We start from the raw sequence: 23,527 nt of genomic DNA, 5'->3' as shown, positions 1-23,527 counted from the left end.
CCACAAGTGGTGCAGAAATTACACAGTGCAGCTTTAAAGTCAACACGAAACAGTGTTCACAACCAATTTTACTTCTATATGACATTTTCGAGTGAAACATTGAGATAAAAATTTGGGTCGTGACTGGAAGGCGAAAAGTGGTCTTTATATGACAGGTGGGCTGAAAAATAAGAGGGCTTGTTGACATCAAACGAAAAGGAAAGTCGTTTCAGAGGCAGAGCCATTATTTGATGGATAAGGCAAAGAATGTGTTTTAAGAAAGTAAATGGGGTTTAAATTGGATTTCATGTTGACTTTAGACAAACTCAACATATCAACTGCAAAAAAAGCAGAAAAAAAAAAACAATGCACTGAACTTTGAACAAGAGTGTAGAACTTTTATAATTATTTTTATCATCAAGTCTTTTACAAATATTTACCATGTACAGCAACTGTTTGCATTGCAAGTTAAACAGAGTTCAGATTTCATAGATGCAACTTCTGCTGCAAGCCCTTACAGATCCGTCTCCCATACGGAGACCAAGATCAGTTAGTTGAGAGATATGCTCTTTCATCTCTTAAAGCAGAGATCAGATTATCATTCCTAGAGTTTAAAAACTGTTTTTGCTAACAAACACTCAAGTATCAGTTATGACTCTGTTGTTTCCATTTAACTCGGAGCATATAAAGCATAGTAATTATCTCACACACACATTAAACGAGGCGTGTAATCAACGTGATGCCACGGGGTAAATACAAATGTTGCATCATTTTATCGCGTACGCCTTTAGGATGAATCTCACACAAAAAAATTTGTTCACATTTCAGCCCAAAATCAAAAGAAAATAAAAATTAAATTATTTTTTGCATAAAACAGGAAGTGTATTTTTAGGACCTTTGTTGCATTTTTATATTATTTTTATGTGACAATTAAGCACATTTACCGTAATGCATCTGGATGCTGTACTAGTAGTTTTTTGTAATTCACATTATTCTTAATGGTGATTCTTACTAGCATAATACAGTCAAAATTACTGTATCAAAGAAATTACCACAAAGTACCACAAATAATACCATGATGTATTAATACTTCTAATACAGCGTAAATATTAGCATAATTTATTGCATTACAGTAATGAGAAAGATTTTATTTACATTATGTAATAAGATTTTTAAGCAAAATATCATTTCTCATTTCTTTCTTTTGATTTTAGATTGTGTGATTCACCTCATTAGCATTTCTTCTATTCATATACAGTCAAGTGTTAATAATGTTACTTGGAAAATACAACAAACCAAACCTTGTTTTGTCCAATTATTTTGCCCAAGAAAAGACTCACGATTGTTACCTGCAAGGAGGCAGAGAACATTGTGTTGCATTTTTATTTTATACATTAAAAGGCATATGATGCTAGAGGGGCTTTTAAGCTGAAGAAGAGTAACACCCAAATTCAGACCCTGATCTAATCCTGAATTCTAAAAAAAAACAAAAAAAAAACTAGTTGTATTTTCAGGAGAACCGAACAACTAAAATGAAATGGGAAGGTTGTGAATATCCATTCACCTGTGTGTGTGTGTGTGTGTGTGTGTGTGTGTGTGTGTGTGCGTGCGCGTCAGTCTCTTGCTCTAGGCGGTTGGTAATATTGTTGCGTCGGTCGAGAGCGGCGAGGATGCCCGTCTCCTCCTCTTCGAAATTCTAGAGAATTTTCATAGTAAACATCTTCCTCATCCTGAAGAAAAATTACCAAGAGAGATGTTACAACAAAACAAACGTACTTTTAGTCATATTTAATCGAGATAGGCCAGTCTTTAAATACACAGAACACCTCCAAAAGTAAATGTCAACAATAATTTGGACATACATATTGCAAATGTTGTTCTAAACCCGTATGACTTTCTTCTGTGTAGTACAAAAGGAGATGTTTGGCAGAATGATCTTGCCTTGCATTGTAGGGGGAAAAAAGATTCAAGGACAGTACATGGTGACTCCTTTCATTTTCTTTTGTGTTCCATGGAATAAAGTATTACAGGTTTGGAACAACATCGGTGAACTATACCTTCTTTGGATGGCATTTGTGCCATAATGTCCATTACCACTGAAAATAATTTCGACTCAGTTTGTAAAATCAAACAAAAATTGCATTTACAGTAATGTGCTGTTCATGGAATTCTATGGGGCAAGTGTATTTACGTGGTCAAGATAGGAGTAAAAAGACTGTACAGATGTATATCAAGGTCATTGGATAAATTCCCTAGGAAGACACAACTGATATAATGTACATCTTAAAATCACTTTGTATACAATGCATAACTGTAAATACTTACAGAACTAACACAACACAAGTGGAGAATCTTTGGTCATTCACGGCTTACCCACACATCCATGTGCAGAGGTTTGATATTATGAAGTAGAACTTCTTCACAGTTGCCGTAATCACTGAACACGACCACAGCCGTGGAGCCAGAGGGGTGGACAGCGTCTATTCTCGCCCGGTAAAACTGCAGAGAATATGCAAGGTATTTTCCAGAGAGAAAATGGAAACTTTTTTTTGTTTTGAATTTTTTCCCCTTTTTCACCCAATTTGGAATGCCCAATTCCCAATGTGCTTTTAAGTCCTCGTGGTTACGTAGTGATTCACCTCAATCCGGGTGGTGGAGGACGAATCCCAGTTGCCTCCGCGTCTGAGACCGTCAACCCGTGCATCTTATCACGTGGCTTGTTGAGCGCGTTGCCACAGAGACATATCGCTGTGGAGGCTTCATGCCATCCACCGCGGCATCCACGCTCAACTGACCACGCGCCCCACCGAGAACGAACCACATTAAAGCGACCACGAGGAGGTTAACCCATGTGACTCTACCCTCCCTAGCAACTGGGCCAATTTGGTTGCTTGGGAGACCTGGCTGGAGTCACTCAGCATGCCCTGGGATTCGAACTAGCGAACTCCAGGGGTGGTAGCCAGCGTATTTTAACACTGAGCTACCCAGACCCCAAATGGAAACATTTTTAATGAAAATACACATACATAAAATATTAGAAATAGTTATTTGCCTTTGTATGCAGTTTGTCTTATTGACCTAAAGAGTAAACAGTGATCATCTTTTTTTATTTTTTTTTTATTTATTTATTTTTTTACAGTAATTAACTTATAATAAAAGTCTATGGTGCACGTGTACCTGAAGGTTTTAAGAATCTAAATGTGCAGCTTTTATTTATTTATATTATTTTTTACATCACTTATGGGTGTTTCTTTAACTTTGTGTACTTTTATGTCCCAGGGGTTGATTTTTATTCAAATTAACAGATTTCAATTTTTTTTTTTTTTTAATCATTAAAACTGACTTTAAAACTTTACCAGGCCTTCATCATTTATTTTTTGGTACTTTTCAAATGGATTTTATGTATAGATTTTACTGTTTTACCTTTGTCCCAGACTTTCAATATTAAACTATGAAAAGCCTTTATAAAAAAATAATTTTTACATGTTTAAAAATATGATAATATAAACAGAGTGAAATAAACAAAATATGTGATTTCTATCTATTTTCCAAAAATTACGACTGTCCCACAATCGTGGCGTCATTTCCACTGGAGATAGACCGATATATCGGTCTTACCAATTAATCGGTTGCAATTTACTTTTTGGAACTATCGTTTATTGACAAAAGTCTACGCTGATTTTTGGTGATAGTTTTTTATTCGTCCGTGTTCCTTTGATGATAATGTTTTTTTAGGGGGCCTGGGTAGCTCAGCGAGTATTGACACTGACTACCACCCCTGGAGTCACAAGTTTGAATCCAGGGTGTGCTGAGTGACTCCAGCCAGGTCTCCTAAGCAACCAAATTGACCCGGTTGCTAGGGAGAGTAGAGTCACATGAGGTAACCTCCTCGTGGTCGCTATAATGTAGTTCTCGCTCTCGGTGGGGTGCGTGGTGAGTTGTGCGTGGATGTCGCGGAGAATAGTGTGGGCCTTCACACGCGCTATGTTTCCGCTGTAATTAGCTCAACAAGCCACGTGATAAGATGCGCGGATTGACGGTCTCAGACGCGGAGGCAACTGAGATTCGTCCTCCGCCACCCAGATTGAGTCACTACGCCACCATGAGAACTTAGAGCGCATTGGGAATTGGGCATTGCAAATTGGGGAGAAAATAAAAAAAAACATTTTTTTAAATTGAAGCGAGGGCATGCAAAGAAAAATATGGAAATGCCCCTCATCGGCACATACATCATATCTCCAATAGGGATGCCGCGATTATACGGTTTCACTATTAACCGCGATTAAAAATGTCATGGTTAATTTAACCGTAAGAATTTAGTATCCGTGGTTAAAACCATGAAATGCTTCATTTACATGTGGCAAAAATATTACATATAATGTATAAAATATATAATATAAAATAGTTATAAGATTTTCTATGCCTAATGAAAAACACTAGTTTATGGGTGGGTAATGGAGCTGTTACTATGGTTACTGACGGTGGCCGCGTGGAGCACAGAACGTGAAATTTCAATTCACTTGAAACTGGGGCTACCACACACAAACTCCAAAATATAACAGGCGTCATTTCAAATCAAGCTGTAATTTTGCCAATTTAGGCAAAAAATTTGAAAAATAGGGTCAGGTTCTGTCATATAAAATTGTGTGTCATCTGTGCTGTCAAGCTGTCTAAATCTCCTTTGAAGCAGTGGAACTTTTCTAGGTGAATAAACTTCTGGTTATGGGTTACCAACGTAATTCTAGGGTTTGGATTTTTATCTATGTAAAAAGAATGTTCTTGTACCGTATAATAAGGGCTTTTATGCATAAAATATGAACTTCAACTGACCTTATTATCTTCCCAGTAAAGCGCTAGACACTGGTCACCAGCTTTCCAGCTCACATAACTGTCCACTGGTTCAGACGCTCTTGGACCTTTGATTGGGCCTGATCGTCTCTTGGAGGCGGAGTTATGCATGTTGGTTTGCTTCTGAGGTGGGCCTGAAGACTGCAGTTTGATTGGACCGGTCCGTCTGCATTCCAAATCACCGTTAGGGAGGTGCATGTTTGAAACTCCTCCCCCTTTGATGAACTGACCTGCCCCTCCATCCTGTGCAAAGTCTTTTTTCGCTGTTGTGCCGCCAAATGCATCTTGGGAACGGTCAAAGTAGCCAGAACTGGGTCTTTCTGACTTGCCTTTCCTTTTATTGTTGGGCTCGTATCGACCTTTTGGATCTAAACTTGTAACAACAGAATTTGTGGATTTGGGTCCAGATTGTCCATTCGCCTGGTTCTTCCTTAACGAAGAAGAATCAGATCGCACTAAGCCATCCTGCTCTCTCCAACTGCCATTATGAGTTACCTGTTGGAAACCCTTTGATCCTCCATGTTCCTTTGAACCCTGATGGAAGTTTCCAGAGGGAGAGTTTAAATGTGAGCTTCGACCATCTTGACCGTCAATCTTCCATCGGTCCGACTCTGCTCTCCCTGTTCTCTCTCTGTCTTTCCATTTCTGCGGCCCTGAGAAAGCAGAAGATGATGCTGGGTTTGGTTTAGGAAAGTCTCCGTCTTTTTGGAACCGTGGAGGTCTGTCGTTTCTCTGTGATCTTCCTTCATTTCGGGGAGGGTACCTGTCTCTGGACGTTTGATCAGTGTTGGGGAAACTCATCTTAGCTTGATGGTCTAGTTGTGAAGGCTGGCACTTTGAATCTACGGGAGTAATTATAAGATACATTTTTATTTTTAAAGTAGATATGCACCGATATCGGCCAAACATCGGTATCGGCCGAGAAAAGGAAGTTGCAAAGCTTTGTACTGCTAAAATTTCACAAGATGGAACTATCGTTAAAACTTTAACGCAACTAATTTGATTACTTACCTTTAAGCTAAACATGGCAGAAATATGAGAAATATGAGTGGAGGCTGTTTCAGCTTCATCTTTCACAATTCAGTTCATGCGAGTTAAGAACATGAAAAAAAAAATTAAGAGATCTTGCCAATTTAATGTGAGCTTGACAGGAGGCTATTCAGAATTCAGTTCATGTGAGTTAATAATGTGCTTTTTGTTGCAGTGCTTTGTTTATAACGGAGATCAGTGCCCAGTTGTATAAAGCACCTTAAGTGTAATTTTACCTTAAGATCACCCTGAAGTTTCCATTATACTTAAGGGTGTTCCCCAACAATGTTACTCAACCGTTGGCATGAGTTGGGGGTGGGACTATCTCTTTGTTTGATCAATGGCAGATGAGGGGCGTATTCAGAAAGCTGTTTTGAAAACATTGTTTATTTTTGCAATTTCATTCAGTGGCGTTAGTGTCGCAGAAATTACATAGTTCAGCTTTAAGGTTTGGAAAACTTCACCTGAAGGGTGCTTCCACACTTGCCTCGCGTTTGTCAGCCGCGAGCATGCAGATGTGTTGCAAGAGATGTGAAGAATGTGAGCTGCTCTCTGTAGGGGGTTTATTTGGAGATAAGCAGGTTATATGGATAATACCATAATAATTGCGGTCAGAAACCTACAAAGTCGCAAATTAGATGTTATCACAAGCGGTTCACTTCCTCGATTTGGTGGATTACGTTCAAATCAGCAGCAAACCTGAACCGTACCTCAGACCACCTTTTCAAGCGGACTTGTGTGCAGTTTGCAGGTGTGCACCAGAGTTCGGAAAACAGCATTCACATCTTCCAAACTAACCGAAATTTGGCTGTGGCAGCGGGGGCGTGGTCAAGCATCTCTCCGGAGAGAGAGAAAGCGGTAAGGGCGCTTACACCTGAGCTAAATTATGTCTAACACCTGTCTCTAATTTCAGTGAGCACGGGGAGAGCGGCATAAATAGAGCGACACAACACTCAGTCGAGAGAGACTGGATACGACAGAGCCGAGCCAGAGCAAGGATTTTCCAGTAGTAAAAGTTTACTTATGAAAGCAGTGTGTGTTAGTGTCAGTTTAGTGTGTAAAGGTAAACTGTAAAGTGGTGTCGCCAAGAGGGGAAAATAAAGCCTCACCTTAAGAAGGAAAAACTGCTCCTCGCCTCATCTCTTACACTGGTGCCGAAACCCGGGATTGAAGTTTGGGTCGAAGATGGATGGAGGTCATCCCGTAGAGTCCTCCCAGTTGGCGGAGATCCTCCAAGCCCTCGCCAGCCTACATCAGAACCACCAACAAACGCTGCTTGAGCTCCGACAAGATCAAGACCGCCGGTTTGTCGAGCTCATGCATGCTCAAGCCGAGGACTGGCAGGCGATCCAGAGCCTCCTCGGCCAGGGGGCAACCTCAGCCGCGACCCCGGACACACCCCCACCAGCATTACAGAAAATGGGGGCGGCGGACGACCCCGAGGCCTTCCTGGATTTGTTTGAGCGGACCGCCGAGATCTGGGGCTGGCCACTTGGCCAATGGGCAGCCCGATTGATCCCACTGTTGTCCGGGGAAGCCCAGCTCACGGCTCAACAACTGCCAGCGTCGAGCCTCCTGGCCTACGGAGATCTAAGAAGAGCCATCTTGCAACGGGTTGGTCGCACTCCGGAGGAAAGTCGTCAACTCTTCCGGAGCTTGAAGTTGGAAAGCTTTGACCGCCCGTTTGCCTTTGCCCAGCAGCTCCGTGACGCCTGCCAAAGATGGCTGCTAGCGACATCCAGGGAATTATCGACCAGGTGGTACTGGAACAGTTTATATTTCGACTGCCAAAAGGGACGGCGGAGTGGGTCCAGTGCCACCGCCCGGCGTCGTTGGAGGAAGCCATCCGACTTGCGGAGGACCACATGGCGGCGATCCCGAGGGCGGAAGATCCCTCCTACGTTTTCTCTCCTCCCTCTGTTTCTTCCCCCTCCCCTCTCTCTCTCTCGTCTGCTCTCTCTCCAGGTCCCGTTCCTGCCCCACGCAGACGAGGAGGAACTCAGCCCCTGAGACCAGTTCCTCAGGTGTGGGAGGCGACACCTTCCCCTACTCCAATGCCCCGCCGCTCTCCCCCTCAGGGGGGGCGCCCGCTGACGCAAGTGCGGGCGTAGCGCCTGGGCCAGCCTGCTGGAGGTGCGGAGACCCGAGCCACTTCCGAGATCAGTGCCCTCTGATGGAGCTGTGGACGGTTGTGCGGGTCTCTGACCTCCCACAGGCTGCCCCCGACCGGGCCGGAGCATACCGGATACCAGTAAGTGTCAAGGGGGGTACTCACCAAGCGTTGGTGGATACCGGGTGTAATCAAACCACTATCCACCAACGCCTGGTTCAACCCGAGGCATTGGTCACATCCAAAACGGTGAAGGTGAAGTGTGTACATGGGGATATTCACAAGTATCCGGTGGTGACCCTGACAATTAAATTTCGGGGGAAAAAGCATAGAGTGGAGGCCTCACCCATCCACTGATTTTGGGGACCGATTGGCCTGATTTTAGAGTCTTATTAAAGGGAATTTGTGCAGATGGGTCCTGTGTGAAAATAGGGAGATGTGTGATGTGCGATGCTCTGGCAGGGGAGGCGGGGCCGGGGCTGTCCTCGACAGCTCCACGTCATGATGACGAGAGAGCGGGAGAGGCTGCAGCCCCTCCCCTTCTCAGGGAATTCCCTGATGGGGATTTCCCTTTGGAGCAGTCACGAGACGAAACCCTCAAACATGCCTTTGACCAAGTGAGAGTCATCGATGGTCAACGACTCCAGCCTGACATCGCACTTTCATACCCCTATTTTGCAATTATAAATGAGCGGTTGTATCGAGTGACACAGGACACTCGGACCAAAGAGGATACAACCCAACTTTTGATTCCAAGGAGCCGTCGGGAAATGGTATTCCAGGCGGCTCATTATAATCCCATGGCAGGTCATCTAGGAGAAAGGAAAACACTGAACCATCTAATAGCCCATTTCTATTGGCCGGGCATTGGCGGCGATGTCCGCAGGTGGTGTGCGGCATGCCGCGAATGCCAGTTGGTTAACCCACCGGCCACCCCAAAAGCACCATTGCGCCCTCTCCCTCTGATCAAGGTCCCCTTTGAGAGAATTGGAATGGACCTCGTCGGGCCATTAGAACGGTCAGCACGCGGACATCGCTTTGTATTGGTCCTAGTGGACTATGCAACGCGATATCCAGAAGCAGTGCCTCTTCGCAACATCTCAGCATGCAGTGTTGCGGAGGCACTCTTCAAAATAATCTCCCGGGTGGGGATTCCGAAAGAAATCCTCACCGATCAAGGCACAACATTTATGTCACGAACATTACACGAACTGTACGAGTTATTAAATATTAAATCGATTCGCACCAGTGTATACCATCCTCAAACGGATGGCCTGGTGGAACGATTTAATAAAACCCTCAAAAACATGATTCATAAGTTCGTGCACGATGATTCTAGAAATTGGGATAAATGGCTCGAACCCCTGTTATTTGCAGTACGAGAGGTCCCGCGAGCCTCCACTGGCTTCTCCCCATTCGAGCTGCTGTATGGGCGACGCCCACGCGGCATGCTTGATGTAATGCGAGAGGCCTGGGAGGAAGGACCTTCAAACAGTAAAAATGAAATTCAGTACATTCTTGATCTTAGAGCAAAACTCCACACCTTGGGGCAACTAACACAGGAGAATTTGCTCCAAGCTCAAGAACGACAGCGCCGACTGTATGACAGGGGAACTCAGCTAAGGGAATTTACACCAGGAGATAAAGTGCTTGTATTGCTTCCTACATCGAGCTCTAAATTACTTGCCAAGTGGCAAGGACCCTTTGAGGTCACACGACGAGTGGGAGATCTCGATTATGAGGTTAAACGAACCGATAGAGGGGACGCACGTCAAATATACCACCTCAATCTCCTAAAATTGTGGAGGGAGGCGGTCCCCGTGATGTTGGCTACGGTGGTTCCCGAGAAGGCGGAGCTCGGACCGGAGGTGAGTTCAAAACATAAACGGTTCACCCCGGTCACTTGCGGAGACCACCTCTCACCGAGCCAACTCGCGGAGGTTGCTAAGTTGCAACAGGAGTTTGCAGATGTGTTCTCCCCTCTACCGGGATGCACAAACCTCATCCATCACCACATCGAGACCGAGCTGGGGGTGGTGGTACGTAGCCGCCCCTATCGATTACCCGAACACAAAAAGAAAATTGTTCGGGAAGAATTGGATGCGATGCTTGATATGGGGGTAATAGAAGAATCCCACAGCGATTGGTCCAGTCCAGTTGTTCTAGTGCCTAAGAGTGACGGGTCTGTGCGATTCTGTGTGGATTACAGGAAAGTCAATGTGGTGTCTAAATTTGATGCATATCCAATGCCTCGCGTTGATGAGTTGCTCGATCGGTTGGGCACTGCTCATTTTTATTCGACATTGGATTTGATGAAGGGTTATTGGCAGATCCCCTTGACACCAATTTCCCGTGAGAAAACCGCCTTCTCCACACCGTTTGGATTACACCAATTTGTGACACTTCCGTTCGGTGTGTCTGGAGCCCCGGCTACGTTTCAGCATCTTATGGACCGAATCCTCAGGCCGCATTCAGCTTACGCCGCTGCCTATTTAGACGACATCATCATTTATAGCAATGATTGGCAGCGGCATATGCAACATCTGAGGGCGGTTCTGAGATCGCTGCGCCGAGCGGGACTCACAGCGAACCCGAAGAAGTGCGCGATTGGACGGGTGGAGGTACGGTATCTGGGGTTCCACTTGGGCCATGGGCAGGTGCATCCCCAAATTGACAAGACAGCGGCGATTGCGACCTGCCCGAGACCCAAGACCAAAAAGGGGGTGAGACAGTTCCTGGGGCTGGCTGGCTATTATAGAAGGTTCGTGCCTAATTATTCGGACGTCACCAGCCCGCTGACTGATCTCACTAAAAAGGGAGCTCCAGATCCGGTCCAGTGGACGGAGCAGTGTCAACGGGCATTCACGCAAGTTAAAGCCGCACTTTGCGGGGGGCCGCTGTTACATTCACCTGACTTCTCTCTCCCTTTTGTTTTACAGACAGATGCTTCAGACAGGGGGCTGGAGGCCGTACTCTCGCAGGTGGTGGAGGGGGAGGAGCGCCCGGTGCTGTACATTAGCCGTAAGCTCTTGTTAAGGGAAACTAAGTACAGTACCGTGGAAAAGGAGTGTCTCGCCATCAAGTGGGCGGTCCTCACTCTCCGATACTACCTGCTGGGGCGGGCCTTCACCCTCTGCTCGGATCACGCCCCACTCCAGTGGCTCCACCGCATGAAAGATACTAACGCCCGGATCACCCGTTGGTATCTGGCTCTTCAGCCGTTTAAGTTCAAGGTGGTCCACAGACCGGGGGCGCAGATGGCTGTCGCCGACTTCCTTTCCAGGAATGGGGGGGAGTGGTAGGCAGGCCGGATGCTGCCCCGGCCTGAGTCGGGTGGTGGGGATATGTGGCAGCGGGGGCGTGGTCAAGCATCTCTCCGGAGAGAGAAAAAGCGGTAAGGGCGCTTACACCTGAGCTAAATTATGTCTAACACCTGTCTCTAATTTCAGTGAGCACGGGGAGAGCGGCATAAATAGAGCGACACAACACTCAGTCGAGAGAGACTGGATATGACAGAGCCGAGCCAGAGCAAGGATTTTCCAGTAGTAAAAGTTTACTTATGAAAGCAGTGTGTGTTAGTGTCAGTTTAGTGTGTAAAGGTAAACTGTAAAGTGGTGTCGCCAAGAGGGGAAAATAAAGCCTCACCTTAAGAAGGAAAAACTGCTCCTCGCCTCATCTCTTACATTGGCATAATTTGAACCCAGGTATGCACCAAAAGTGCTAGTGTGAAAGCACCCTAAGTGTAGGCTAAGAAGAAGAAATGGCTCAGTTTGTAAAGCAATTGAAAAGGACAGTGTGCCAAGGCAAATTTTTCGTGATAGAGAGAACACTTTGGACCATCTTAGTGATGAAAAGCTATTGCAGGAGTACAGATTTGTAAGTTACGCAATATGCAGAGTTGCTAACAAGCTGGAGGGCGATCTTGACCATGTTACGCAGCACAACTACTCACTACCAGTGGAATTACAACTGCTGATTGCACTGCGTTTTTTTTTTTACTGCTGGGAGTTTCTAGTCAGCAGTGGGAGATGTTTTCCACAGTGGGTACCCCTATAAGACTAAAATTAAAAGCTAATATCTATTTACCTTTTTTAACCCCCTAGATAAGGTACAATACTGCCCTAACGCACACAAGGTGTATAATTGAGAGGACGATCAGACAACTGAAAGGCAGGTTTCACTTTCTCCAGAGCGAACTGTGTGTTGAGCCACCAAGGGCTTGCAAAATTATTGTAGACTGTGTTGTACTGTACAACCTGTCAAAGATGTACTCTGTCTTTGAAGAGGAGGAAGAGCACGAGGAAGGGCGTCACAAAGCAGAAGTCGACTATCGTCACCAACCAGCTGATGGACATACTGTCCAGAGATGCCGTCGTGAATACATTCTTTAATTAGCACCAAGAACTTCTTAAAAATAATAATTAGGAATGTCATAAAATATCGATATATCGATTATTGATCGTCACGTTATTTTATCGATATATTTTTAGGAATCTATATATTCAAATAAATCGACATTTCAATTAGGAGCCTAATTTTCCAATTCACTTAATTGGCCTTCTGTTTAAAAGCCTGGCATAATAGCGTTGGGAGACCACAAGAGGGCCATTTACTGAAGCCGGTTGCAGTCAGGAAAGGTATCACACACACACAGGACAAGCTGTAGTGGCGCAGAAGATGGCAGTCCAAAGTTACGAAGGTTTTTTTTTTTTATTTCAAGAATGAACAAAGTGATGTTGATGAGTTTGCAGGTTAGTGTATGAAACTGGTGTTACTGCATAAACTGAACGATTAGAAATGGCAATGTTTATTATGCAATTTCTCTGTTTGTAGCCTTGAATAGGTCTTTTGTTCAAGCTGTCAAACCACAAATGACATACTTGTAACTGAAAATACATTGTGTAGGCTATATGAAAGATACTTATACACAATATCATCCAGCGATGGCTTGAGTAAATAATCTTTGTCCTTTGATAATGAATTGGGTTTGAATTTAATGGAATTTTAATTTATCTTCATAGAAAATAATCGTTTCGAATTTTAGAATGTGCCGTTTAGACACGTCTGATGTCCCTTTAATTTACCCTACTGCTCACACTTTACCAGTTGTGTTGTGAAATATGTTTAAAAAGAAAACTATTGTGCAACAAGCAGCCCAATTTATATTTGAAAAACACATATTGATAATCATAGGGAAAATGCATCGATCCCAAGCCTAATAATAATAATAATAATAATTATTATTATTATTCCTATTATTTTTTTTATCCCCTTTTCTCCCAATTTGGAATTTTCTCCCAATTCCCACTGCTTAGTAGGTCCTCGTGGTGGCACGGTTACCTCAATCCGGGTGGCAGAGGACAAGTCTCAGTTGCCTCCACTTCTGAGACAGCCAATCTGCGCATCTTATCATGTGGCTTGTTGTGCATGACTCACAGCATGTAGAGGCTCATGCTACTCTCCGCGATCCAAGCACAACTTACCACACGCCCCATTGAGAGCGAGAACCACTAATCGTGACCAAGAGGAGGTTACCCCATGTGACTCTACCCACCCTAGCAACCGGGCCAATTTGGTTTCTTAGGAGACCTGGCTGGAGTCACTCAGCAAACTCGCTACTCCAGGGGTGGTAGTCAGCGTCAATACTCACTGAGCTATCCAGGCCCCCAATTATTATTATTATTATTATTAAATCATTGACATTACATTTATTTATTCCTCAAATGGTGTGATTGTTATTTTCCCTTTACTTTCAAGCTGCATAAGTTTGTTGTTCAGATGAAAGTTGAACAGCTCCTGATTTTCCTTTCTTGAGTTTCTAAGTCTCTAGCAGCAGTTTTTCCTTCCAAATCAGCTGGACCTCTCTCTAGAGTTTCAGCACTTTCTCTCACATAGCGGTTGGACAGGGTGTGCACGGTATTCTGGAATGCACAGGCTTTCAAAGTGTGTTGGAGAAATTAAGAAACTGTCTGCCTTATAATCGTACATTGTTTTCTCAGGTAGCCTAAAAAATGTTATCGATGCAACTTAGGTTCTAAAGATCATCTTAACTAGCTCTGCTTAATTTTTTATGATGGAGTAACACCTGTTTCCAAAAGTAGAACGCTCATTATAAAGTAGAACTTTAGTGTTTTAATCGTTACAGGAGCTGTCTGGTCTAAAGGTGCTGAAACTTGGCCAATCCAGGAGTTTGTCTTCTCAACATGAAAATACTGAAGAAATAATGACAAACATGGAAATTGTATGCAACTTTGTCGAGGCACCGAAAGTTAGAAAATATTACTGAAGATGAGTTTCAGAGGAAATGATGCTCAACTTCATATAGAGATTAATGAAAGTGACGCAAGAAATGCATGTAATGTAAATGCACGCGATGTGAATCATAATAAGGGGCTCTCATGTAGGCTAAAGAACAGCTTCAAAGTTTTGGTCACCATTCACTTGCATTCAGTGGTGCATTAGCTACTTACACATCTGCCATATTTTTTCATATTCCACCGGCTGAACAAGTAGCCACGCCCCAAACTCATGCTATAGGCTGAGAAAGAAAGGGATGGTTGGAGCTGAGAGGGCCGCTCAAAATATAAACATCAATGTTTTGATAGTGCTTGGGAGGCTCAGTGTTTACACTTTTGGTGAAGGTAAACCCACAAATGGCTTACATATCGTTGTCAATGAACAATAAACTGGGATAGCAGAACGTATTTTGACATAAAAATACAATTACACACTTTACCTTTAAGATGCAAATGGAAGTGAACGGTGACTGAGTGATCATTCCGGCTAACATTCTGCTTGACATCTCCTTTTGTGCTCCATTAAGAAAGTCATACAGGTTTGGACCAACGTCAAGATGAGTAAATGCTGACAGAATTTTCATTTTTGGGTGAACTATCACTTTAAGCCCTGCACTATATTTTTCTTGTTAAATATCCTGTTTGACACGGAAATACCAACCAAACAATGCATTGAAACCATTGCGACATTCATGAAGTTGCTTAATATTATATTGCCAGTAATATAAATCCCAAATATAATGAATATTCAATATATCTCCAAGCAAGAGAGAAAAAACAAAGTTTGTTTTTAAGGAAAAAAAAACGTACGTTTAATTTGAAACTGAAGTACCACTGCATGCATTTTAATAACATTTTAGAAAACTATTGGAAATAAGACGTAATAACTAAAAGGTCAATTTTGAAATTACTGGAGATGCTCAGAGTTTTGTCAAGGACTAAATATCAAGTAATTAAAATGTGAGACACGGTAATGTCAAAATTACCTGAAACACAAAGACCCCGATTCTGAATGTAAAAATAACCACAGAGGAAAAGTGGAAGACAAACACAGTTTCTCCACATATTAGCCCCGTCTGTTTTCTCCTAAAGCCATATGTCAGGCAGAGCTTACCAGCCAGAGAGACTTATCTAAAGCTGACTAATAGAACTGCCTTAATTTGAGACCAGCCATCTGTTTGACAGGAGTTCTGCAGCCCACTGGGCTTCAACATAAGGACAGATTAAAAATCCTGATACAAATGTTCCCATTCCAATTATTCATGTACAATTGTGCATGCTGAAGGGATGCAGCGAAATACAAGTTTCATGATACAGTAGTCATTCAGTAAGGGATAATGTACAGTCAGCCGGTCATTAGTGCAAAATAACCCAGCCAAGGTGATCAGGACTTGGATCATCCTGAAAGGGTTTATTTTGTGATAATGACTGACTAACTGTACATTATCCTGCTTATAACACGACTACATTTCAAATAAAACAAATAAATGTACATGAAATAATGAAATATGAAATGAAAGTTTGGTATTATGTGAGACGAAAGAGAGTATGGAGTGATACAAGAGACATGAAACTAGCATAGCTATGTAGGTAGCCGGAAAGTATATAGTTTAGCAGTCATTATTTAGCGGATAGGGTAAAAATATCCATTTTCCGATGCATCGCGATCTTCATTTAATTAAACGATCTCGATTTCGATTCTTAAATCCCAAGGTCGAACTTTTACTCTATACGCAGCTCTCTTCAATGTAAATCACTCTCATATGCGTCCAAATTTCGTGGTATGCGACTAAAAATGTCTGTAATAAGCCACTGGCTGGTAAACGTTCAGATTTCACTAACCAGTGTTCGAGTAATATAGTGGCGAAAAGGTTCAGCATCGAGATCCTTTCACTGCGTGTTAAGAGTAAAAGTTTGGTTTAACTCGTTCTGTGTATCCAAAGACGAGATCCACGCAATCCATTTGTCATTGAATAATGTTTCTTTTAATACCCTTTCTGTTCTTTACAGTTAGTTGTTGATTAAAAACAATAAAAAAAAATAAAATAAACAATTCTAAATCACACATAGCACGATGCACTAAATCACACATACAATATGCTCACTGGCTGATGCTGGAGGTCTTAAAGAGACAGTACCGATTTGCCACTTTTTCTACATATCCATATAAATACTTGTAAATACAAATGATGCATGCAAACAGTAAACATGTAACAAAACAAATATATAGGGCCCTATGACTTCTGAGGACAGAATCGCAGAATCCACTGATAAAAATGAATTGAACTATAAAATGCGGAAAGTCATGGAATTTGACATATTTAGGATGAAATTAGTGTATAAATGCACAATGAATCAAATTAAAATCATGATATGTGCTAGTGTTATGATTAAACCATAAAAGGCTGAGATTTAATTAAACAAATAGCTTATACGTTCTGCATAAGCTTCAATAGAAAGTGAATGTGAAAATTCACTGCATACACACTAACCTCATGATTAACATCACGTGCGCTCTGTGTGTGTATTAATGACAAAGAGCAGATCACTTTATTGTTGATGTGAAGCACACCACATATAGACTATATATATTTATACAATTAAATTATAGCTTAGTTTAACAAGCACATTAGCCCATTTAGCGAACTGCTTTCCGGAGGCGAGAAGTGAAGCCGACAAAAACATCCGGTTTTCCGCCAAAATGCCAAAATAAAAGCTCAATTTAACGCGACAGAAATATTTTACTTCTGTACAGTAAAATGTAATATTCAATGAAGTTATAGTAGCAATAATAATAAGAAGAATGATAATAATAATATATCAATAATAATTATATTATATTTAAGCAATATCTTAAGAGTTTAATCACTGCTTTCATTAATACTGTGATGCTATTTGACCATAATAATAATAATAAAATAAATAAAAAACAACAACAAAAAAAAAACAATTTTGGGTTTTGGATTGTGCTATGAAGATCAGTAGAGATGCTCTTCATTTAATAAAAAATAATGCAATGGTATGTTAAAAAGTAATTTTTCTGTTTTCATTTCATCAAAATTCTATTAATTAATTTGATAAGACAGTTTTTTAATGTTCATTCATAATATTGCAGTTGTATTGTTTCAAATGGCAAAAACAGAAGTGCAAAAATGTTTAAAAAAACACCACATCAATCTTCAAGTTATCATGTTTTTTTCAATCTTGTATTTAACTTTCATTGTGGCTTTTAAAACTTTGGCCTATCATGTGTTCAACAGATCCAATCCATGTTTTATGGGAATTATTTATTGTTAAAAAAGGCTTTTGTAACTTAAATTTTTTTAAAGCAGAACTTCTAAGCTAAACATTAATCTGATAACAAAAATAAAATGAGTAAGTGGCAAAATAAGTCTATAGTTTTTGAAAAAAATGGGTATAACTGGATAACTGTTTAATACTCTTGTAAACTGACAAAAAAAGAAAAAAAGTACACTAAATTTAGCACAGATATTATTTGCTTCCAATTTCACTGTGATAATTACAAAGTTACATACTGTGCATCTCTAATACATTACAAAATTTTTTTAGTTGGTAAATGATAGAAAAGGGAATTTTACTCATTTTACCATCAATGGAGAATGTTCCCATTTTTGACTCCAGGAAGTCAAACAGCGTGCTTGGTCCTGAAGGTCTTCCTCCTGACTCCACGTCCTCATCCTGTCTGGAACGTCCCCGTCCACGACCCTTACCTGAAAGAGACCACACAAACTGTCAACTAAAAGAACACTGATCTGCATTGTCTGAACCAGGAATTACACAAAGCAAATGATAAATCAAATCTTCACATTGGGACGTTTCACCCGCAGTAATATCTTATTGGTCCATAGGTGTATATTAAATATCAAATTTGTTCTGATTGGCTTTGATTTTGGTCGATCTTCCAATTCATTTCATAAAATGCAGTCCTGCCCTTACAAAATCATATCATATCTAGCGTCAACGTTGAGGGACTCTAGTTCTTTTCTGAAATATGGTTGTACCCCGAGGTGGTGGGTGACTCTGCTCCATTTGTGCCACCTTGGGCTGGTTGGTTCCGGTAAGCAGGAAGTTGAGGGCCACCTCCACGTTATTACTGTTATCTAGCAGGGCCTGTCGGGCGGCCTCTCGGTTAAACCCCATCTCCATGATGTCCTTCAGAGCTCGCTCATCAACCTTAAATAAAAGACAACAGAAAAGAACTTGAACATCATCATAAGATGCATTAAAATCCAAAAAACCAGACACAAATTTACTAAAGCATGCACAGCATACTGAAAAACTGTTAGCATGTTCCTCATAAGGTCAATAATCCACAATTATAGCCATTAATAGAATACAAAACAAAAGAGGAGAAACACATAGGGGTCACATCTACTGGTGTTGACGTCAGCCATCAATTCACGTTTTATCCAGGAGGCGCACAGAGGAAATAAAAGCCCACATACAAATTTGGGGGCACTTGAGGTGTTTTAACAGACTGTTTTCTAAAGAAACAGAAAAGTGAATGCACTGCTAAATTTTTAATCCATCATTACTAAAAATATAGAAATGTTCTAGCTCTCCTTTCCCTAAACTATACTCCAGGTATGAACTCTAAATTTTATGTGGCTTGTATAGTTAGGAAAGCCATGTATCCATGTATCCATCCATTCAGATTCCTATTTTATTCTCTTTGGATATACAGTTGAAGTCAGAAGTTTACATACACTTAGGTTGAAGTCAATAAAACACATTTTTTAAGCACTCCACAGATTTCATATTAGCAAACTATAGTTTTGGCAAGTCGTTTAGGACATCTACTTTGTGCATGACCTGAGTATTTTTCCCAACAATTGTTTGCAGACAGACTGTTTCACTTTTAATTGACTATCACAATTCAGGGGGGTCAGAAGTTTACATACACTAAGATAACTGTGCCTTTAAGCAGCTTGGAAAATTACAGAAAATGATGTCAAGCCTTTAGACAATGAGCTTCTGATAGGTGGTGTACTAAATTGGAGGTGTAACTGTAGATGTATTTTAAGGCCAACCTTCAAACTCGGTGCCCTCTTTGCTTGACATCATGGGAAAATCAAAATAAATAAGCCGAAATTGTGGTCCTCCACAAGTCTGGTTCATCCTTGGGAGCCATTTCCAAATGCCTGAAGATACCACATTCACCTGTACAAACAATAGTACCCAAGTATAAACACCAAGGGGCCACGCAGCCATCATACCGCTCAGGAAGGAGACGCATTCTGAGATGAACATAGTTTGGTGCGAAAAGTGCAAATCAATCCCAGAACAACAGCAAAGGACCTTGTGAAGATGCTGGAGGAAACAGGTAGACAAGTATCTATATCCACAGTAAAACGAGTCCTATATCGACATAACCTGAAAGGCTGCTCAGCAACGAAGAAGCCACTGCTCCAAAACCACCATAAAAGGCCAGACTACAGTTTGCAAGTGCACATGGGGACAAAGATCTTACTTTTTGGAGAAATGTCCTCTGGTCTGATGAAACAAAAATTTAACTGATTGGTCATAATGACCATCGTTATGTTTGGAGAAAAAAGGGTTAGGCTTGCAAGCTGAAGAACACCATCCCAACCATGAAGCATGGGGGTGGCAGCATCATGTTGTGGGGGTGCTTTGCTGCAGGAGGGACTGGTGCACTTCACAAAATAGATGGCATCATGAGGAAGGAAAATTATGTGGATATATTGAAGACTAAGACAGGGAATGATTTCTACTATTAAATGTCAGGAACTGTAAAAACAAAAAGAGTTTAAATGTATTTGGCTAAGGTGTATGTAAACTTCTGACTTCAACTGTATGTACATTTGGATATGACAAAAAATCTATTAATGACATATTTGAAACATAAATCTCATTGGGTTTCACTCTGAAGAAAGCAAACAGGAGATCATATCACACTAGTTCTGTTCCCAGTAAGGGAAATACAAAAACCATAGCATATTTCACTAAACTAGGTGCTAGATGTAAAATTGTGACAACTTCCATAAATTGTGGCAAAAATGTTTAGATGCTAGACAGTAATAAGAACAAAATTACATTTTGGGAAATGTACAAATGTCCCATTCCATTAAATTGTGGTCAGTGGTCATCCCATTTGGACATTCTCCCAGTGTTTTTCTGCATTAACTGTTCATTTCATGAGGAAACAATTTTGTTTCAAAAAAACAAAAAAATATTGCTGCAATCAGTAATTACGGTGCCCAAGCACACCAACGGAAGTATGATGGGACATCACTGGTTATGATTTTAAGAAAATATATTACAATACAATTCATAATACCTTTTGACCAACAGGTGGTGCTGTCACCAAATCTATATGATACTGTCATGGTGTGAGGACAATGACACATACAAAGTTTTATGTCAGTACACCAAAGCATTGCCGAGATACAGCCTCAGATCCTTATTGGAATCTTGCCATGAAATTTGTTGATGAGTTCGGTTTGGTCTCTCAAAAAGCTTGTTATTTTTCGTCATAAGTGTCCTTAGATGTAACATGGCAAATTTCGTGCAAGTCAGATGTGCAGCCAAGGAGGAGTTCGCAAAAGTAGTTTTACAATGAAATTCAATATTACAGACAGGAAGTATGGCCGACAATGGTGAATTTGGTATCATCACACTCAGCCCAAGAAAAGAAACAACACAAGTTTCATGGCAATAGGCTAAATTAATTAACAGTTATAAGCATTTCATTATATAATTTGACCACTGTCCCCAAACTTTTTAAGTACCTTAAAGGCATGGCCCCGCTGACACACAACAAATTTCACAACAATACACCAATGCATTTGTAAAATACAGCATGGCCAACACCCAATATGGCTGACATGGAAAAATTAAGTATCATTCGACTTGGTATGCACCAAGGAATCTAAAGAGACCAGTGATTTTAGGCCAAAATATTGAGAAGTTATGAGCAAAAACGAGCCATTTTTCCTATTTCTTGATCAGTAGATGGTGCTGTGCCGAAACTGCTCAGGTACCCTCAGAGCATAATGGCTATGACATTACTAAGCTTCATTTCAATACTCCAAAGCACTGTGAAGATACAGCCTCAAGTCCATTTTGCCATGCTCCCTGTCGAATTCATTGAAGTGTTATACGAGAATGCTTTGGTCAATCATCGTGAATTCCACAACTTTGTCAAGTCTGCAGATGACGCATGCCAAATTTCGAGCGAATCGAACATACGGTGTAGGAGTTCGAAAAAGTAGGGTTTTTTTTGGAAAATGGCAGAAAATCTAGTCAGGCAGAAATTGCAACCATGGTATCCAATTGACTCAACATAAGCCAATGAATTTTGCTTCTAGGACACATGATTCAAAAGTTATGAGCATAAACATAAGTGCAACTCTGAACTGTTGGTGGCACTAAAGGGTTTAAGTTAGAGACCCCAAATGGGTCAGTTACATTTGAGTGCATCCTCCATCAGTGTGCCAAATTTCATAACTTTCCTATATACGGTTCTATGGCCTGCCATAGACTTCAAGAGCGGAAGAAGAAAACTAACAGATACCTTTGGTGCTTGGCCCCTAAAAAAACTGTAAGATGTTTTTCACATTCTTTGTTTCTTACCAGGTCTCTATAAACTCCTTCTGGTTTGTTCTCCATCCACTGCTTCTCTTTCTCCTCTCTTTTTTTCTGATAAGCGTCTCGACTCTTGTAGTTGGAACTTGGATTGGCGAGATTTCCACCTGCATTACCTCCACCACCAAACGTTCGAGTCTACCACAAACCATTTAAAGACAACAATTTTAGTTTAGAGTACACAAAGAAAATAATTGTTGTTACGATCATATTTTTCCCAATTTTTTAGTTGTGAAAACCATTGTATTATTTCAAAACCGAGTGAGCTGTCTACCTATACAGTTGTCTATGTTTTGAAACACTTTGAACATTAAATAATTCAAATATATTTGTAATTACATACTTAAACATTTCTTAATTAAATCTTGGAAAACATTAAGGTCACCCATGGCCTCTAGAAAGAGTTATATGAATGAACAAATTCAATTATATATTGCTTTAAAATACACTATATTGCCAAAAGTATTCGCTCACCCATCCAAATAATTGAATTTAGGTGTTCCAATCACTTCCATGGCCACAGGTGTATAAAATGAAGCACCTAGGCATGCAGACTGCTTCTACAAACATTTGTGAAAGAATGGGCCGCTCTCAGGAGCTCAGTGAATTCCAGCGTGGTACTGTGATAGGATGCCACCTGTGCAACAAGTCCAGTCGTGAAATTTCCTCGCTACTAACTATTTCACAGTCAACTGTCAGTGGTATTATAACAAAGTGGAAGCGATTTGGAATGACAGCAACTCAGCCACGAAGTGGTAGGCCACGTAAAATGACAGAGCGGGGTCAGCGGATGCTGAGGCGCATAGTGCGCAGAGGTCGCCAACTTTCTGCAGAGTCAATCGCTACAGACCTCCAAAGTTCATGTGGCCTTCAGATTAGCTCAAGAACAGTGTGTAGAGAGCTTCATGGAATGGGTTTCCATGGCCGAGCAGCTGCATCCAAGCCATACATCACCAAGTGCAATGCAAAGCGTCGGATGCAGTGGTGTAAAGCACGCCGCCACTGGACTCTAGAGCAGTGGAGACACGTTCCTGGAGTGACGAATCACGCTTCTCCATCTGGTAATCTGATGGACGAGTCTGGGTTTGGCGGTTGCCAGGAGAACGGTACTTGTCTGACTGCATTGTGCCAACTGTGAAGTTTGGTGGAGGGGGGATTATGATGTGGGGTTGTTTTTCAGGAGCTGGGCTTGGCCCCTTAGTTCCAGTGAAAGGAACTCTGAATGCTTCAGCATACCAAGAGATTTTGGACAATTCCATGCTCCCAACTTTGTGGGAACAGTTTGGGGATGGCCCCTTCCTATTCCAACATGACTGCGCACCAGTGCACAAAACAAGGTCCATAAAGACATGGATGAGCGAGTTTGGTGTGGAAGAACTTGACTGGCCTGCACAGAGTCCTGACCTCAACCCGACAGAGCACCTTTGGGATGAATTAGAGCGAAGACTGTGAGCCAGGCCTTCTCATCCAACATCAGTGTCTGACCTCACAAATGCACTTCTGGAAGAATGGTCAAAAATTCCCATAAACACACTCCTAAACCTTGTGGAAAGCCTTCCCAGAAGAATTGAAGCTGTTATAGCTGCAAAGGGTGGGCTGACGTCATATTAAACCCTATGGATTAAGAATGGGATGTCAC

The 23,527-nt window shown here is 41.6% G+C and overlaps 1 protein-coding gene across 2 annotated transcripts in view; it reads right to left on the bottom strand.

Annotated features, from left to right (window-relative positions):
- Positions 1–356: 356 nt before the first annotated feature.
- LOC127426025 (tudor domain-containing protein 3-like) overlaps positions 357–23,527 on the bottom strand; it is a 39,863-nt gene continuing 16,692 nt past the window's right edge. The window contains exons 8-13 of one of the 2 annotated variants that reach the window (XM_051672471.1): positions 21,877–22,026; positions 18,285–18,456; positions 17,871–17,993; positions 4,810–5,669; positions 2,305–2,478; positions 357–1,709 (exon numbers count right to left, since the gene is read on the bottom strand). In XM_051672471.1, the coding sequence (XP_051528431.1) occupies positions 2,338–2,478; positions 4,810–5,669; positions 17,871–17,993; positions 18,285–18,456; positions 21,877–22,026 (1,446 nt within the window). In that variant the 3' untranslated portion in view covers positions 357–1,709; positions 2,305–2,337. The remainder of the gene's footprint in view (positions 1,710–2,304; positions 2,479–4,809; positions 5,670–17,870; positions 17,994–18,284; positions 18,457–21,876; positions 22,027–23,527) is intronic. The other variant, XM_051672470.1, reaches the window with a different exon arrangement.

Source organism: Myxocyprinus asiaticus, chromosome 35 (genome assembly GCF_019703515.2).
Source record: "Myxocyprinus asiaticus isolate MX2 ecotype Aquarium Trade chromosome 35, UBuf_Myxa_2, whole genome shotgun sequence".
Classification (NCBI taxonomy): Eukaryota; Metazoa; Chordata; class Actinopteri; order Cypriniformes; family Catostomidae; genus Myxocyprinus; species Myxocyprinus asiaticus.
Note: the sequence above shows the minus strand (reverse complement) of the source record. Positions and strands in the feature narration are given on the sequence as shown.